This window comes from Hypanus sabinus, chromosome 2, assembly GCF_030144855.1.
Source record: "Hypanus sabinus isolate sHypSab1 chromosome 2, sHypSab1.hap1, whole genome shotgun sequence".
Taxonomy (NCBI): Eukaryota; Metazoa; Chordata; class Chondrichthyes; order Myliobatiformes; family Dasyatidae; genus Hypanus; species Hypanus sabinus.
The window spans coordinates 21,048,801-21,067,247 of record NC_082707.1 but is presented as its reverse complement, the minus strand read 5'-3'; the positions used below and the strand labels follow the sequence as shown (position 1 = coordinate 21,067,247).

The 18,447-nt window shown below is 44.1% G+C and overlaps 1 protein-coding gene and 1 long non-coding RNA gene across 11 annotated transcripts in view; one reads left to right on the top strand and one right to left on the bottom strand.

The window, feature by feature from the left end:
- Positions 1 to 18,447, bottom strand: part of mindy4b (MINDY family member 4B) — a 79,953-nt gene that overhangs the window by 37,247 nt on the left and 24,259 nt on the right. For all 10 annotated transcript variants that reach the window (XM_059992888.1, XM_059992923.1, XM_059992930.1 and 7 more), the window contains 3 exons: positions 6,719 to 6,838; positions 3,151 to 3,248; positions 2,316 to 2,481 (listed from right to left, as the gene is read on the bottom strand). In XM_059992888.1, the coding sequence (XP_059848871.1) occupies positions 2,316 to 2,481; positions 3,151 to 3,248; positions 6,719 to 6,838 (384 nt within the window). The remainder of the gene's footprint in view (positions 1 to 2,315; positions 2,482 to 3,150; positions 3,249 to 6,718; positions 6,839 to 18,447) is intronic.
- LOC132406876 (uncharacterized) overlaps positions 1 to 18,447 on the top strand; it is a 50,407-nt gene that overhangs the window by 10,491 nt on the left and 21,469 nt on the right. The window lies entirely within an intron of this gene.

Here is an 18,447-nt window from a genome sequence, read left to right as displayed (position 1 = left end):
ACTGCCCTGCAGACCACTTCCTTTCAGATACTTATTCAGTTCGCTTTTGAAGAACACATTTGAATTTGCCTCTGCTTCTACCAGTGCCAGTGCATTCCTCAAGCAGGTTAACTCCCTGTCATTGAGTCAGACAGCACAGAGGCAGGACCTTTCATCCCCCATGTCCACATTCACCATCAAGGATTAATTTTACATTAGTCATATAAGATGATAAGAGGCATAGATAGAGTGGACAGCCAGCAACATTCCTAGGGTGGAAATGGAGATGCATAATTTTAGTGTGAGTGGAGGAAAATCCAGAGGTGGGTATTTTACTCAGAGTGTGGTAGGTGTGTGTAATGTGTTGCCAGGGGTAGTGGTAGACGCAGACACATTTCATAAGACCGCGAGACATAGTGGCAGAATTAGGCCATTTGGCCTGTCAAGTCTGCTCCACCATTCTATCATAGCTGACTCATTTTCCCTCTCAACCCCTTCCATTTTTTAAAATTTCATTTTTTACCAAGAGAGCTATGCCACCCCCTCTGCCTACCTGTCTGTCCTTTCAATAGGATGTGTATCCTTGGACGTTAAGCTCCCAACTATGATCTTCTTTCAGACATGACTCAGCAATGCCCACAATGTCATACCTGCCAATCTCTAACTGTGCTATGACATCAGCTACCTTATCCTGTGACATATATATTATATTAGGGATATTTAAGAGACTCTTAGATAGGTATGTGTTTGATAGAAAAATGGACGGCTATGTGGGAGGGAAGGGTTAGATTGATCGAGTGGGTTAAAAGTTGTGCCAAACTTTTAAGCTACCCTAAGATCAATCTTAGATTGTTGTGCTGTTCTATGTTCTAAAGAAACCAGTGTACTAACGTCCACAGCTAACAGCTCACTACTATGTGTTAGAGTATACAGCACAAACTGTACTCTTCCTCTGCATGTTGACTGCGTGGATACAGGAGGTCATTGTAACTCTCCAGCATTACTCTCTTACACCAGCAAACAGAGACAGATTCCTCTTCCAGGAGTTAAGATATCACATACAAATTAAATTAAATCAAAGCTCAAAGTAAATTTATTATCAGAGTACATATCTGTATGTCACCATATACAACCCCAAGATTAATTTATTTATAATCATACTCAATAAATCGATAATTGAATAATGACTGTAATAGGTTCAACTGCACCAACTTGGGAGTTCAACCAATGTGCAAAAGACAATAAACTGTGCAAATACAAAAAGAAAAAAAATAATTAAGCAAATAATATTAAGAACATGAGATGAAGAATTATGTTGTATGAAAATTTCCATGATGGGGCTGGTGAATTTATCCCCTGTGATTCAGGAGCCTGATGGTTGAGGGTCAATAACTGTTCCTGAACCTGGTAGTGTGAGTCTTGAGGCTCCTGTACCTTCTTCCTGATGGCAGCAGTGAGAAGAGAGCATGATTTGGGTGGTGGGGTCACTGAGGAAGGATGTTGGTTTCTTGTGACAACACTTTGTGTAGATGTGCTCACTGGTGGGGAGGGCTTTACCCGTGATGGACTGGGCCATATCCATACTTTTTGCAGGCTTTTCCAATCAAGGGCATTGGTGTTTCCAGACCAGGCTGTCATGCAGCCAGTCAATATAGCCTCCACTACACATCTATAGAAATTTGTCAAAGTTTTAAATGTCATGACTGTATCAATACTGTTGAGTTGGAGATGGCTGAGAGCTTCAAATTTCAGGATGCAAATAACACCAACAATTTGTTCAGTTCTAGCCATATAGTTGCTATGTCCAAGAAAGCACTCGTATGCTTCTACTTCCTCAAAGGGCTAAGGACATTTAGATCAGATTAGATTAGATTAACTTTTTTTATATCACATGTACATCGAAACAATGAATCATTTGTGTCAACTACCAACTCAGTCCAAGGGCGTTTGCTGGGAACAACCAGTGTCACCATGCTTCTGGCATCAAAATAACTTGCGTATAATTTACGCCCTTGGAATGTAGGAGGAAACCGGAGCATCGCTATGTCAGGGACAGCTCCTGTTCAGAGACACTGTCCGTTTATATACTATAATTAAAATTAACACTTGATCTTCCAGTCATGGCCCTTGCACTTTACTCATCTGCCTGCACTGGACTTTCTCTGTAACTCTAACAGTATATTTGGCATTCTGTTTTCTCCTGCTTTTGTACTACCCCAATGCAGTTATTTATGATCTATCTATCTAGATGACATGCACATTAAAAGTTTTTCACTGTACCTTGGTGCATGTGACAATAAATAGCAATTCCTCATTACAATTGCGCTATGTCTTACCTGTTCTGTGTAACTGTCAAATTTGTAATTGATGGCAGGAGCGATATGGCATTCTGTGGTTACCAGGCAAACAAAACTCTGGGCACCTTCCCCTGCTGTCCACAGAATGTCGGACAGTGCAGCTGCCAATGCTTTCCCTTGGTTTTTTTGGCTGACCTCCAGCAGGCTGCGGGCAAATGCAGAAGGTGGGAGGCATCACTCAAAGGTATATGAAAGGCAGCACCGAGGCGTAACGGTTAGTGCAATTGCTTTGCACCGCCAGAGGTCACCAATCAGAGTTCAATTTCCACCGCCATCTCTCAGGAGTTTGTACATTCTCCCCGTGACGACGTGGGCTTCCTCTGGGTGCTCTAGTTTCCTTTCACATTCCATAAAACCACAAGACAAAGGAGTAGAATTAGTCTATTCAGCCCATCAAATTGATCCCCACAATCCTGCATGGCTGGTTTATTATCCCTCTCAACCCCATTCTTCTGCCGTTTCCTCATAAGTACTGAAGCCCTTGTTAATCAAGAACCTAACAAACTCCACTTTATATATATCCAATGACTTGGCCTCCATGGTCATTAGTGGCAATAAATTCCACAGATACATCACCCTCTGGCTAAACAAATTCCTCCTCATCTCCATTCTTCCTTCTATTCTGAGGATGCGCCCACTGGTCCTAAATTTCCCTGCTATAAATCGCATCCTCTCCACTGTTGCTCTGTCTAGTGGACTCCCACTCTTCCCTGAGATTTACCAACGGTTCAGTGCCCCAAGAGTGATGGAAGCATCAAAAATAATCAACAAGATGTCAGGATTATTTACAGTCAAGGTGAGAAGACATTCTTACCATTTACCATTGGGGTCTTCCACTTCACTATTTCCTGTGAACAGTAAGTGTTTAAGGATGTATGTTTGGACAGCCATCTGGATACATCTTGTACCACCCTGGGAAAAGAACGAATTTATCAAAACATGTCAACCAAAACTATTGCAATTATTTACTATATTGAAATGCTATTGGTCCTTTTAGAAACACTTGAAGTGCAATGCTTCAAAGATGTATTCCACCTTGTTGTATGGTCTCTATTAGACTTGTAAGATCCAGTATTTTAAAGACTCAGTATCAAATGGCACCTTCCACACTACAACGTTTATATCTCAGAAAGACAGCAGGTGCTTTCATACACAATGACATCTGGGTCACCAGCATTCTGACCTTTACGGATTGGGGTGGAATGGTAGTGCAGCGGTTACAGCACCCTCTGTAAGCTCATGGTTTAATTCCCTCCGCTGTCTGTATGGAACCTGTACGTTTTCCCTGCATAGGCTCCCTCTGGGAACTTCTGGGAACTGGGTACATCCCAGTGATGTACAGGTTCGGGTTAGTGAGTTGTAGGCATGTTAGCTTGTGGCGACACTTGCTGGCTGCTCCGGCAAAATCTTTACTGATTTGATGTCAATGATGCGTTTCACTGCAAGTTGACTCCTGATGCAGGGTTTCGCAGGGTCTCAGCCCAAAATGTCGACTGCTTACTCTTTTCCATAGATCCCACATGGGTTGCTGAGTTCCTCCAGCATCTTGTGTGTGTTTCTTGGATTTCCAGCATCAGCAGATTTTCTCTTGTTTGTGATACTTTTCACTGTACATTTTAATATACATGTGATAAATAAAAAGCTGATCCAATCTGATCAAGAAATTACCATTTCTATTTCATTGCTAGATCAAGAGCCTGCCGGTAGCACTATGGATTCCAAGGACTACATTGAGTTATGGAAGCATTGAATTACTATGTCCCATAGAGCACTATAGCACATCAACACACTCTTCAACCCTTCCAGATAGGGTAAAACAACACTACAGCACAGAACCAGGCCCTTCAGCCCATCTGGATAGGGTGGTAGAACAATACAGAACAGAAAGAGCCCACGCAGCCCAATTTAGCTATGCCAACCCCTAACTGAGCAGTCACACTGGTATCATTCCCTCACTCTTTAAGATCCAGAGGTGATAGGCTGAGTGAGCCAGGGCTTTTCACTCTGGAGCAATGGAGGGTAGAAGCAATATTCCCTCTAAGGTGTGCACACGTGCTTTCCTCCAAACAACTTCAACTTATGCCCCCTCATATTAACCATTTCCTCCCAAGGAAAGAGTCTCTAGCTGTCCACTCTATTTGTGTCTCTTAACATTTTGTTCACCTCTATCAAGTCACCTCTCATCCTCCTTTGTTGCAAAGAGAAAAGCCCGAGCTCGCTCAATATTTTATTATAAGGTAGCTCTAAAGAGCCTGTATTCAACTCTCCAGGACAGATGCAGCTCTAGGATAGATACAGCTCTATAAAACTCTAGTTAGGCCACACTTGGAGCACTGTGTCCTGTTCTGGTCGCCTCACTATAGGAAGGATGTGGAAGCATTGGAAAGGGTACAGAGGAGACTTACCAGGATGCTGCCTGGTCTAGAGAGTATGCATTATGATCAGAGATTAAGGGAGCTAGGACTTTACTCTTTGGAGAGGAGGAGGATGAGAGGAGACATGATAGAGGTATACAAGACATTAAGAGGAATAGACAGAGGGAACAGCCAGCACCTCTTCCCCAGGGCACCACTGCTCAGTACAAAAGGACATGGCTTTAAGGTAAGGGGAGGGAAGTTCAAGGGGGATATTAGAGGAAGGTTTTTCACTCAGAGAGTGGTTGGTGTGTGGAATGCACTGCCTGAGTCAGTGGTGGAGGCAGATACACTAGTGAAGTTTAAGAGACTACTGGACAGGTATATGGAGGAATTTAAGGTGGGGGGTTATATGGGATGCAGGTCTTGAAGGTCAGCACAACATTGTGGGCTGAAGGGCCTGTAATGAGCTGTAATATTCTATGTTCTATGCTTTTTTATTAAACAAAATATACTTTATTCAAAAATAAAATTATATACAACCACCATTCAATGACTTTCAATTCTTTACAGTCATTACCATTACTGTTTTAACATTTTCAAAATTCAAAGTTCTATGTTGACATAGGTGAATCAGATGATAAGAGGTAAAGGTAGTGACTTTTTTTCCCAGGGCAAAATGGCAAATATCAGAGAACACCCTTTTAAGGTTAGTGGAGAAAGTTTAGGGGGGGATATCAGAAGTAGGTTCTTAACACTGAGAGTGGTGGGTGCATTGAACACTTTGACAAACTTCTATAGATGTGTAGTGGAGAGAATATTAATTGGTTGCATCGCTGCCTGGTATGGGAACACCCATGCCCTTAAATGGAAAATCCTACAAGAAGTAGTGGATAATACCCAGTCCATCACAGGTAATGCCCTCCCCGTCATTGAGCACATCTGTGTTGTCGCAGAAACTCCATCATCAGGCACCCCCAAAACCCAGGACATGCCCTCTTTTCACTGCTGCCGTCAGGAAAAAGGTATAAGAACCTCAGGACTCACACTACCAGTTTCAGGAACAGTTATTTTACCCCTCAACCATCAGCCCTTGAACCACAGGGAAAAACTTCACTTGCCCCTTCATTGAAGTGTTCCCACAACTTTGGTACTCACTTTCAAAGGCTCGATATTTATTCTCATGAACTCGATATTTATTGCTTATTTATTTATTATTAATTCTTTCATTTTGTACTTGCACAGTTTGTTGTCTTTTGCACATGGGTTGAACGCCCAAGTTGGTGCGGTCTTTCATTAATTCTATTATGGTTATTATTCTATCATGGATTTATTGAGTATGCCTGCAAGAATATGGTGGCCTATATGTACTTTGGTATTAAATTTACTTTGAACTTGTGAACTCTTGTTCAATATTCTATGACACAAGCAAAGAGAACCAGGATGATCTGGTCAAGTACTTAAAATTATAAAAAAGGATTCATTGAATAAACATCAGGGAACTGCTTCCTTTGATGAAGAATGTGCCATCTTAAAATTAGAGCTCGAATATTTGGAGTGGACATCAAGATGTTTCGTTTTCACATGAGGGGAAAGTACATAGATGCAATCTAAAGACAGAGAAGTTTTTCCTTGGCTGTAGATACTAAGGTAGGTGAACAAGATTAAGGTACAGGTCAGTCATTAAACAGCAGAGCCGGCTCAGAGCTCTGAACAGTCCTTTGAGCTTTCTCTCACACAACAAGTTGGGAACTGCTCTGATGGAGATGGGGGACGGGGTGATTTTCCAACAAGCTGGCCTTGTGAATCAGATTCTCATGCACAATAAATGTCTGAACATCTAACCATGGATTAAAAAATTGCCATCTTTAATATATTAACCAGCCAGGACACCAGTCAATGCTCAGGTGTAGAGCTGAAAGACAGACCATACAGTCTGCTCAATAGGTGGCAGATTTTTCCCAAGAGCCAGATATCAAGATTCAGAAACCGTGCCTTGAGTGGAAAGAAGTATTTTTTGGCACTGACCCTCTCGGCCTCCAAAGCATAGGACAAGTCAGAATTAGGGTCTCGGAATCTGAAGTGAGATTTCCTCCATTCGTAATTGAAAACTTGAAATGTTGTCCCAAACAGAATCTTCCGTAGTGCCTATATTAAAGAGAAAAAGTCATGATGTGACATCTGCAAGAATACTCGAGGGTATTACATAGTTTGTTAAACCTTCTTTCAACTATTAAAATAGAAGTTCAATTCACAGATACAGATGCAATGTGTTAAATTGCCTCCTTCTGTGCCAAGGTTCTATGATGAAAGTAAAGATTCACCTTAGCCTCAAAACGCTGCTTTGACTGAAAAAAAAATCTTCATATAAACACAGAATTACAAAGTAGAATCTCCCATCTGAGTTCCTTGGGACCAAACAGTAATGGATAGATTTCAATCAGTGAGGTTTTTTTGGTGCACATTATGAAATTTGAAATGTTATTTTGAATGTAATATTATGCATTGCAAGCAAATAAATACAAAGAGATTTATTAAACTTTTGGACTACCAATATTTGTGCATATGAGCTTCTATTGTATTGAGTTTCCAACACAGAATAAGGCACACAAAATGCTGGAGGAACTCAGCAGGCCAGGCAGCATTTATGGAAAAAAAAAGTACAGTCGACGGATCAGGCTGTTTGGCCCATCTGGTCTGTGCTTATCTTTCTGCTCCATAGGCTCTCCTCTGGCCTACAGTCTTCAGCCCTATCAATATGTGGACCTGTTTAGTTATTCCTCACAGTTTGTTTTGCATTATGGAAATGTCAAGTACTAGAGGACGACGGTGAGAGGAGTAAGGTTTAAATGATTTTGTTTGTACAGAGAGTTGCGAGTTGAGGAGTGAGAGTTGGCCGGGTACCACTACCGGGGAAATGGCGGATGCAGATATGGTAGTGATGCACTATCAATAACTCCAAAAGACTGAAATTAGAGTAAATACTGAAAGGCTTTTATTAGCAGTAAAACGGAGCACGTCCATGCTGGATGACTGAGGGAGGAGCAGAGACACAATCACCTTTATCCAGGGGTCTGTGGGAGGAGCCACAGGAGCGGTCAGCAGAGGGACGTGTCCAGACAGATATACATGGTTTACCACAGGTAGCAACGTCCACGAGGCAGGCAATGGAAAATAGACTATGTACAGGCAGAGGAGATTTGTTTAAATTGGCAATATGGTCAGAACAAACTTTGTGGGCTGAAGGGCCTTTCTCTCCACCTCCACTCCCATGTTGCACTGTTCTATGTTCTGTACTCTAATCTAGACAAATCTTCCTCAGAGCAAAGTGTTTGATCCTAAACACAATTCTAATGCAAACTTGCTTTGAACTCACATTAGTTTGATTGTGAAGTATTGTGTCCTTTCAATGTTGCTGATGGTGAACCAGCAACACAACACCTATTGGCTTTTGCGGGATCATTCCTTGCAAGCATACAGTCTAATGGTTGGATTATTTGTGGGAATCATAACTCAAAGGAGGTCATAAAAACTCCGAGCTATTTTGGTAACATGAAAGACCATCTCTCTCCACTCTCCTGATATTTCCTCATCTCCGTGGGTGCACCTGACATCTTGTCAATAACCACCCTCCCTACCCAGATTTTCCATATGTGATCCCTGCTTCTTCAGAGATTCAAAGACATCCAAAGATAAGCTTTATTTGTCACATGTACATTGAAACAAACAGCAAAGCGTGTTGTTTTGCATCAAAGATTAACACGGTCCAACAATGTGCTGAGGGCAGCCCACAAACGTTGCCTTGTTTCCAGCAGCAACAGAGTATGACCATAACTAACTTATATATCTTTAGACTGTGAGAGGAAACCGGAGTACCCAGAAATTCAGGATTGGTTAATGCCATTTCCAGTACACAAGTGTAAAGCAGAACAAAGTAAATGTTACTCTGGCTCTGATGCAGCGCAAAAAAACACAATAAGATAAAGAACATAATAATGATATAAAACACAACAAATATAAATGCATAAGATAGCTTATACTGTGTACGTAGATTGATTGTATGTCCATAGAGTGATGCTAGGCACAGGAGTGTCTGTACATAAAGCGATTGACAGGAAATGATAAAGTTATGGTGGTTGGGGTGTAGGTGGAGGTATTAATCATCCTTACTGCTTGGGGAAAGTAGTTTAGTTTTCAGTTTAGTTGTTCTGGCATGGATGCTATGTAGTCTTCTCCCTGATGGCAGGGGGATAAACAGCCCATGTCCAGGGTGGGTGGGATCCTTAATGATGTTACTGGCCCTTTTCTGGCATCTTTCTGTATACATAACCTTGATGGTGGGTGGGCTGGTGGCTGTGATGAGCTGGCCAGTTTTGGAACACTCCAGTCTGCGGCAGTGGACAGGGAGAATGTACAACCGGAGAGGTAATTGAACCCCGATCTTACAGATGGCGCTGTACAATGTTATGCTAACTACCACACTACCATATTGTCTGCCTTCTCCCTCTCTGGAGCAGAGAACTCATCGGGATCTCTCAATATAGATGAAAAGAAGATTTCAGAAGTACTTGAGGGAAATCAGAGAGCAGGTGCCTCCGCACACATCTTTTCCTTCCAGTAACACCAGCTGATAGAGACCATATGGACATAAATATCCAATATGAGCCACAAGGGAGTCCCCTTGTCACATCTGAGGGCTACACATCTCGACACCTAATTGTGGTCAGATTGCTCACCAGGGTAAATTAAACCACAAATCCCAGCATGTATTTGTGACAATTATCTGTGAACATGCATTTCTCGGGCAACTCCTGGATTTAACAATGATTCTGCCATTGAACCAAAGGTGCACTGTTATACACTCATTTGGAATTAGAACTGGAATTGGTTTATTATTGTTCCTCTGTACTTCACTTATCTGCAGTCTCTCCCCGTCAGCCTGCCTGTAGCTCCCTCCGACCGATGTGTTTGACCTCAATGTTGCCTATTTTAAATCCAAAGTGCCAAATTTTCTCTCACTTACTCAATCTATCTATATCTTGTTGTAGAGTCCAAATATGCTCCTCACAACATGCCATTCCACCTATTCTCACGTCACTGGTAAAGTTAAATACCTCGCCCTTGCTCCCTCCTTCAGTTTACTAATAGTGACAGGGTGTTTGGTGATGGCCCAAGTGCAGAGGGAGAGACACTGAAGCGGGTTGAACAATTCACTGGGTTTTAACAAGATTTCTGCAGAACAGAAGGAAAATAATAAATTTTAGGCCAGCAGTACAGTTAACTAGACTGTCAAACTCAAACTAAAAGCTAACGCTGATGCTATGACTCAGAAGCAGTAACTTAATACTAAATAAATTCCACTTAGAAATTGTGATCGTTCCTGGACTAGGGTAAGCAGGAAATGTCGCTGTGCTTTGGTCAAGACTCAACAAGACAGACGTGAAAGGAAGGAAGTGAAATACAATCACAGTGAAACACTAATTGGCTGGAATGTGCATTCTCACGAGTGTGATTGCTGACCCCGTTCGGCTGCCCACCTATGAGGGCACCCAGACTCCGTGGCAGAGTCCACGGTTGTGCAACGGCCCCCCCTCCCTCGGCACAGTTCCGAGTGCCAGAGACCTGTGCCTGCCAGAGGTTCTGGATGAGAGACTGTCTGGGATTTCATGGGCCGGAACTCGAGAATGTTCTTCTGGGTCATACCACTCCCAAGCCGCAAGATACTGGACACTGTCCCGTACCCGGTGAGATACCAGGAGGCACTGTGCAGAGTAGACCAGGCACCAGGTGACTGGAGCAAAGGGGATGGAAGACATTGGCTTGAGCTGGGAAACAGGAACACTGGGTTTGTTTCCTGAGTGTGCAGCAGAGAAGTCCTGGCTCGTCTCCATGTCGCTTGTAGCACTGGACCAGTTGTTCAGCACTCCCATGTCAATTATTTGGTCAAGGAAAAGTGGTGCCTGGAATCTCTTTTGGCAGTCAAAGGGGGACTTGCCAATGGAAGACAAATGGAGGTTATCATGGGCTATCTCTACCCAAGCATTTGGGAGCTCCAGGACGTGGGGTTGAGAGAGACAAGGCAAGTGCAGTGTTGCCTGCAGTTCCTGCTTTGCTCTCTCAGTCTGGCCATTAGATCGTGGGTGGAAGCCTGATGAGAGGCTGGCTGTGACTCCTACAGGAGAAAACCGCCCAAAACTGTGATGTGGGCTGTGGTCCCCGATCAGACTCCATTTGCGATGCAGTCTAAACACGTGCCGAGCCATTAGATTTCCATGTTCATGAGCTGACACGAGCTTGGACGGAGCAAAGAAGTGAGCAACTTTGGAGAATCATACCATGACCACCAGAGGGGGCAAAGACGTTGTGGACATCCCGGGCCACCAAAATCATCTGAGTATACATTTAAGGGTCCGATGAATTTCCAGCTGGCCAACCAGGCAGGAAGAGTGAACCTACGAATAAACTCCTCTCTGGATTCTAGACAGGTATAGTTATCAATTTTAACTGATGTTTCAATGACAAACTCCATCTTCATGACAGTGTCAGAGTTTGTCATTAAAACATTGGAAGCCCGAGAAGAGTTTATTTGTCAGATACGCTGGGAGAGCTCCAAATCCTTTTTCAGAGTGACCCGACTCCAACACTCTGTGATGCACAGTGGCAGGGACAAACGTCTGGTTGGGAGGTCCTCCCACCTGGCCTGGATCCGACTGGTGGACTGCCCTCACCTCTGACTCTATTCCCCAAATCACCATAGCAGCTGCGCACAAGCAAGGAAGAATGGGCTCAGGATTGGCATTGTCCTCAGTGATGTTAAACAATTGGAGAGAGTATTGACCTTGGTATTCTTCTGCTGTGGTGGTGGGTGCAGTTGATATTAAGCCAGGTGAAAATGGGAGCCCAACAGGTTTGATGGGAGTTGAGTCTCTTGACATCTCAAATGTAGGAGAGATTCTTGTGATCTGTCCAGTACAGAAAGGGGTGTTCTGCCCACTCCAGCCAGTGTCACCATGTCTCCAGGGCCTTCTCGTTCTTGTTTCCTGACATCATAGTTAAACTCTGCAGGAGTCAAGAGATGGGAAGGAAAGATTCAGGGGTGCATCCAACTATCAGCAAAAGAGCGCTGAGAGGGTACAGATCAGATGCCGACACCCAATGCGTCCACCTTGATGATGAATAGATGGGATGGGTCTGGGTTTTGCATCACTGGGTCAGTGGTGAAGGGTCACTTTAATTCTGAGAAAGCTTGGTCTGTTTCATTTGTCCATAGGAATCCTACAGAGGTCTTCCTGGTGAGTACATTTCTGGGGTCCTCGATGGAACAGCTGTTTCTGATGAAGTGGTTCAAACCCCACGAAGCTCCTCACCTGTGAGGATCTCGTCCAAGAACAATATCTGCTCTTTATGGAACTAGACCTCTCTGGCTTGGCATACCATAAAGATAATTCGTGAGGAACTATCTGGGAACTGTCCAGACATGCTGGACATATTCCTGGTAAGAGCAAGAATGTTGCCCATATACACAGAAACAACGTGATTCAACACTTTCAAGTTAGTCCGAGGTAAAAGGTCAATAATGCAGTCACATGGTTGGTGTGGAGGCAGAGAGATGGCCGCCTTCTTCTTACTGAGGACCTCAGGAAGGTCAGCATATTCAGCCGGGATACCAGACAGATCCACACTAGCGATGGCACTGGAGCGGATATTCTGATAGAAGCTTGAGCTGGACCCAGACAGGTAGAAGGTATGCCAGTCCCTACTCCTGGCGTGCCTTTAGGAACCAAACAAGCTGTAAGTTGTGTCAAGATCGCTAGGGAAGACCAAGCACCAACAACAGCTCAGGTGAATCAGCAAGGTAGAAGGAGAGCTGCTCCTTATGGTTCCCACGGTCATAGGCTGGAGGGACAGTGTGTGGAAAGGCGGGCCTTGCCAGTGCCCAGAGGCCAACCGTCCAGAGCCTCGATATCAATTTTCTCTCTCAGTTGCTGAGTTGGACCTCATGGATATCTCCATGAGCCCGAGAGGTATCCATGAAGCTTCCAGCAGCTTGAAGCTTACGGATCTGAGACCTCCATATCAAGGAAGCTGAGAGCATTATGCGATGAGGGAAAGGTGCTTGCAGCGAGATTCAACCGGCCAGAATTCCCCTTCCCACTGATGAGTATCGTTTTTTACTGTACGCTTGGGACACGATGCCTGGAATTGTCCGGGTGTGCCACAGTAAAAGGCAGCATCCTGCTCTCCAGCACTGATCTCGTGCATGTCCTCCATCTGCACAGGCTCCTCTGCAGACTGTTTACCTGATGATGAAGTAGAGTATGAGGACAGATGGTGATCTAAAGAGGCTCAGGGCATTCTCATTCTGTGCCATTCAGCTGCCCAGCTGTCGATTTGAATGGCCAGATTTATCAGGTCGTCCAGGATGTTAGTCATGCACCGTGATCTCCTGCCGAAACCCTGCCATCAGCATACGCTGGAAAGCACTGATGAGGGACCTCTCGTTCCACTCGGTCTCAACTCCAAGCTGGTGGAACTTTGCAGCATAGTCCCTCACTGTCCCTCTCCCTGGTCCAGGAGTTGGTGGGCTGACTCCTGATCCTGTACTGGAAGATGAAACACTCCCCGGAACTCAATCACAGATTGTTGGAAAGACTCTTCGGCGTCACTGGAGTACCTACCTGGCAGAGGTATACTTGGTCCTGATCTGAGGGAATCGGGACATTAGTGGCTGAGGCTGATGAGACTCAGCCACTAAAGAGGAAGATGTGGGAGATACTGGGAGTGGCACTGTCCTGGCTGAAGGCTGATAAACCATGGCAATGAGTAGTAGCTGCCACCTCATTCTGGCTGTCCGTGGTGAGTTGTCGACCTGTTGCAGTGAGTGCTGACACCTACTCTTTCTGTTTAGACAGGGCTTGCCACTCTGAAAGTAGTTGTCGTGCTCTGAGAGACACCTCTGCCAACTCAGCCTCCGCTGACTTTAGCTTCTCCTCCATGAAGTTTGGTTTGGGCTGGGCTTGTTGTTCTGTGAATAGCTGTCTCACAGCTCTGCTGTGCTCGTTTTGGTGATTGAGCCTTACTGACAGGGATCTGTGGTGATGGCCCAAGTGCAGAGGGAGAGACACTGAAGAGCATTGAATGGTTCACCAATTTTTAATAAGAACTGTACAGAACAAAAGGAAAATAATAATAGCTAGACCAACAGGGCTGCTGACTAAAATCTCAAACCAAAGCTAACACTGAAATTATAACTCAGAAGCAGTAACTTTGTACTAAATAAATTCTGCTGTCAATCTAAACTGTAGTCTTCTTTGCTGGAAAGAGGACCAAGGTGAGCAGAGAGCATTGCCTTCGCTATGTTTTGGTCAAGGCTCGAGAAGACTGAAATGGAAGGAAGGGGGTTAAATACCACCACAATGAAACACTGATTGGCAGGTATGTACATATCACCGCAGGTATTTGCTGACCCGCTCAGCTGCCTGCCTGTGAGAGTCTGCGATAGTGACAAATATAGAACTCACGAAAAGAAAGAGCCTAGATAGATCATAGAATATACACTCAATGACCACTTTGTTAGGTACCTCCTTATCTAATAAACTGGTCACTGTGAGTATGTCCATGATGTCTGCTGCCGTAGTCCATCTTGTGCGTTCAGAGATGCTCACTGTTGTAATGCATGGTTGTTTGAGTTACAGTCACCTTCCCGACAGCTTGAACCAGCCTGGCCATTCTCCTCTGATCTCACTCATTAACAAGACATTTTCACCCACAGAACTGCCACTCACTGGATGTTTTTTGTTTGTTGCACCATTCTCTGTAAACTCTAGAGGCAGTTGAATGTGAAAGTCCCAATGACCAGCAGTTTATGAGATTCTCACGCTACCCCATCTGGCACCAACAATTGTTCCATGGTCAAAGTCATTCAGAGTCACAGAGTCATGGAAAAGTATGGCACAGATTCAAACCTTTTGGCCCATCTATTCCATGCCAAAACTATTTAAACTGCCCACTCCCATTAACCTGCACCAGGACCCTAGCCCTCCATATCCCTACCATCCATGTACCTACCCAGACTTCTCTTAAATGTTGAAATTCAGCTCACATGGACCATTTGTGCTGGCAGCTCATTCCACACTCTCACATCTGTCTGAGTGAAGACATTTCTCCTCATGTTCCTCTTAAACTTTTCGCCTTTCACCCTTAAACCATGGCCTGTGGTTGTAGTCCCACTCAACCTCAGTGGAAAAGGCCTGCTTGCATTTACCCTATCTATATGCCTCACAATTTTGTATACCTCTATCAGATATCCTCTCAGTCTTCAACATTCTGAAGAATACAGTCCTAATCCCTTCAATCTTTCCTTATAACCCAGGTTCTCCAATTCCAGCAACATCCCTTGTGAATTTTCTCTGTACACTTTCACATCATTCCTGTAGGTAGGTGACCAAAACTGCGCACAATACTCCAAATTAGGCCTCACCAATGTTTTATACAATTTCAACATGCCCATCTTCTGTACTCAATACATTGATTTATGAAGACCAATGTGCCAAAAGCTTTCTTTATGATCTTATCTACCTGTGATGCCACTCTCAATGAATTATGTACCTGTATTTCCAGGTCCCTTTGTTCTACCACACTCCTCAGTGCCTACCATTCACTGTGTAAGATCTACCCTGGATGGTCCTACCGAAGTGCAAAACCTCGCACTTGTCTGCATTAAGTTCCATCTGCCATTTGTCAGTCCATTTTTCCAGCTGATGTAGATCCCTCTGCAAGACATCATACCCTTTCCCACTGCCCACTACACCCCCAACCTTGGTATCATCCTCAATTTTGCTGATCCAGTTAATCACATTATCGTTAAGATCATCGATATGGATCACAAACAACAAAGGACCCAGCAGTGATCCCTAAATCACATCACTAGTCACAGGGGTCCAGTCGGAGAGGCAACACTCTACTACCACTCTCTGGCTTCTCCCACAAAGCCTATGTCTAACCCGATTTACTACCTCAATCTGAATGCTGAGTGACTGAACCTCCCATGCATGACCTTGTCAAACCTCTTACAAAAATCCATGTAGACATCATCCACTGCCTTGCCTTCATCCACTTTCTGGGTAACTTCCTCGAAAAAATTTATAAGATTAGTTTGACATGACATACCACCCACAAAGCCATGCTGACTATCCTTAATCAGTCCCTGTCTATCCAGTCCTTTAGAATACCTTCCAATAACTTCCCCACAACTAATGTCAGACACATTGGCCAATAATTTCCTGGTTTTTATTTACAGCCTTTTTAAGACAGCGGAACAACATTGGCTACCCTAAAGTCCTCCGATACCTCTTCTGTCACTAAGTTTGTTATAAATTCCTCTGCTAGGGCCCTGGCAATTTCTGCACTTGTCTCCTGCTGGGTCAGAGGAACACCTTTTCAGGCTCTGGGGATTTATCCACCCTGATTTGCCTCGGGGTAGCAAACCCCTCCTCCTCTGTAATCTGTACAAAGTCCATGAAGTTGATGCCGCCTTGCCTCACTACTATAGACTTTGTGTCCATCTCCTGAGTACAGACAGATGCAAAACATTTATTTAAGATCTCCCTCATCTGATTTGGCTGATTACCATTCTGATCTTCCAGGGAACCAATTTTGTCCCTAACAATCCTTTTGCTCTTAACATATCTGCAGAATCTGTTAGGATTCTCCTTCACCTTGTCTGCCAGAGTAATTTTGTGCCTTCATTTAGCCTTCCTACTTTCTTTCTTAAGGGTTCTCTTGCATTTCTTATACTCCATAAGCACCTCATTTGTTCCTGCCTACCTATACCTGCTATTCACCTCCTTTTTTCTCTTAACTAGGCCACTTAGATCACATTACTTCCCCATTCCGGTGTTTCATCTGAACAACAACTGAACCTCTTGACCATGTCTGCATGCTTTTATGCATTGAGTTGCTCCACATGATTGGCTGATTTGACACTTGCATTAACAAGCAGGTGTACAGGTGTACCTAATAAAGTGTCTATTGAATGTAGAACTTAGAACTGTACAGCACAGTACAGGCCCTTTGGCCCATAATGTGCCGACCTTTTAACCTACTTCAAGATCAATCTATTCATTCCCTCCTACATAGTCCTCCATTTTTCTTTTATCGATGTGCCTATCTACCAGACTCTTAAATGTCCCAAATGTCCCAGCATCTACCACCACCCCTGGCAGGACATCCCACAGACCTGCCAGTCTCTGTGTAAAATCCTTTCTTCTGACATCCCCGTCACATCTTCCTCCAATCACCTTATATTGTTGGGACACTCTGCTAGTCACATCTTTCGATGCTGAAACAAACCTGTTCATTTTGACTTCTGTTCTTTCTGTGCACCATCTGTGTTCATCTTGAGCTCCAGCCTTTTCTGTGGCTGAGTGAAAACCCAAACACGTTTCTTCCACAGGTTCTCTGTTTGTAACATCCTCAAAAAACATCGACAAATTTGTCAAACCATCTATCTTTCACATAACCATGTTGACTTAGTCCAATTAGGTTTAACTCATCTCCGTTTCTAGTTCCTCGTCCTTCATTATGGACTCCAGCTTCTCACCAACGATGGATGTGTGGTACTAGACCTAGGACTCTGTCTATACATCTCAGTGAAGCTGCCAACATAATCAAAGACCCCCTACACCCTCTGGACATTCTCTCTTCTCCCCCATCCACATCAGGCAGGAGATACAAAAGCATGTACCACTGGTCTCAAGGACAGCATCTCTCCCACTGTTATCAGACTCTTGAGTGGCACCCTTGCACTATAAGAAAGGACTCTTGGCCTCACAGTCTACCTCATTATAGCCTTGTACCTTATTGTCGACCTGCAGCGTACTTTCTCTGTAACTGTAACACTTTATTTTACTTTTTATTATTGTTCTCCTTTGTGCTACCTCAACACACTGATGTAATGAAATGATCTGTATGGATGGCATATAGAACAAAGTTACTCACTGTACCTTGGTACAATAATAATAATAAAAGTAAATTTACCAATTTACTTTGGTCTAAAATTAGCTGTTGTCTTTTTACAGCTTCTAGTCTTTGATGCAGTATTTTCCTTGACCGCCTTAAGAGCCAAGGAGTCATAGGGCCCTACAGCCCAGGAACAGGCCTCAGTGCTGACCTGATCTTCTGCCTAGTCCCACCTGACTGTACCTAGGCCATTGCTCTTGCCTCCATGTACTTATCAAGCGTCTCCTAAATGGTGCGATCAAACCTGCACCCACCACATCTACTGGCAGCCCATTCCACATTCGCACCACCGTCACAGTGAAGCAGACTCCCCCTCAGGTACCCCCTAAATATCTCACCTCTCACCAAAAACCTGTGACCTCTAGTTCGAGACTCACGCAACCCAAGGGGAAAAGGATGGAGTGCATTCACTCTGCCTCCCTCATAATCTTGTACACCTGTATAAGACCTCTCATTCTCCAACCTTCCCCATCCTAAATCATTTATTTAATTTTATCTTATTTTAACGATACAGAGCATAGTCAGCCTTTCTGGCCCTTCCCGCCTAGTCATGGGATGATTTACATTGACCAGTTAACCTACCCGGTACATTTTTGGACTGTGGGAGGGAACCAGAGGACCGGAGAAAACCCACGCATTCTACAGGAAGGATGTACAGACTCCTTATGCAACGGCGCTGGAATTGAACTCCGGGACACCCCAAGTTGTAATAGCGTCGGGCTAACCGCTACTCTGCT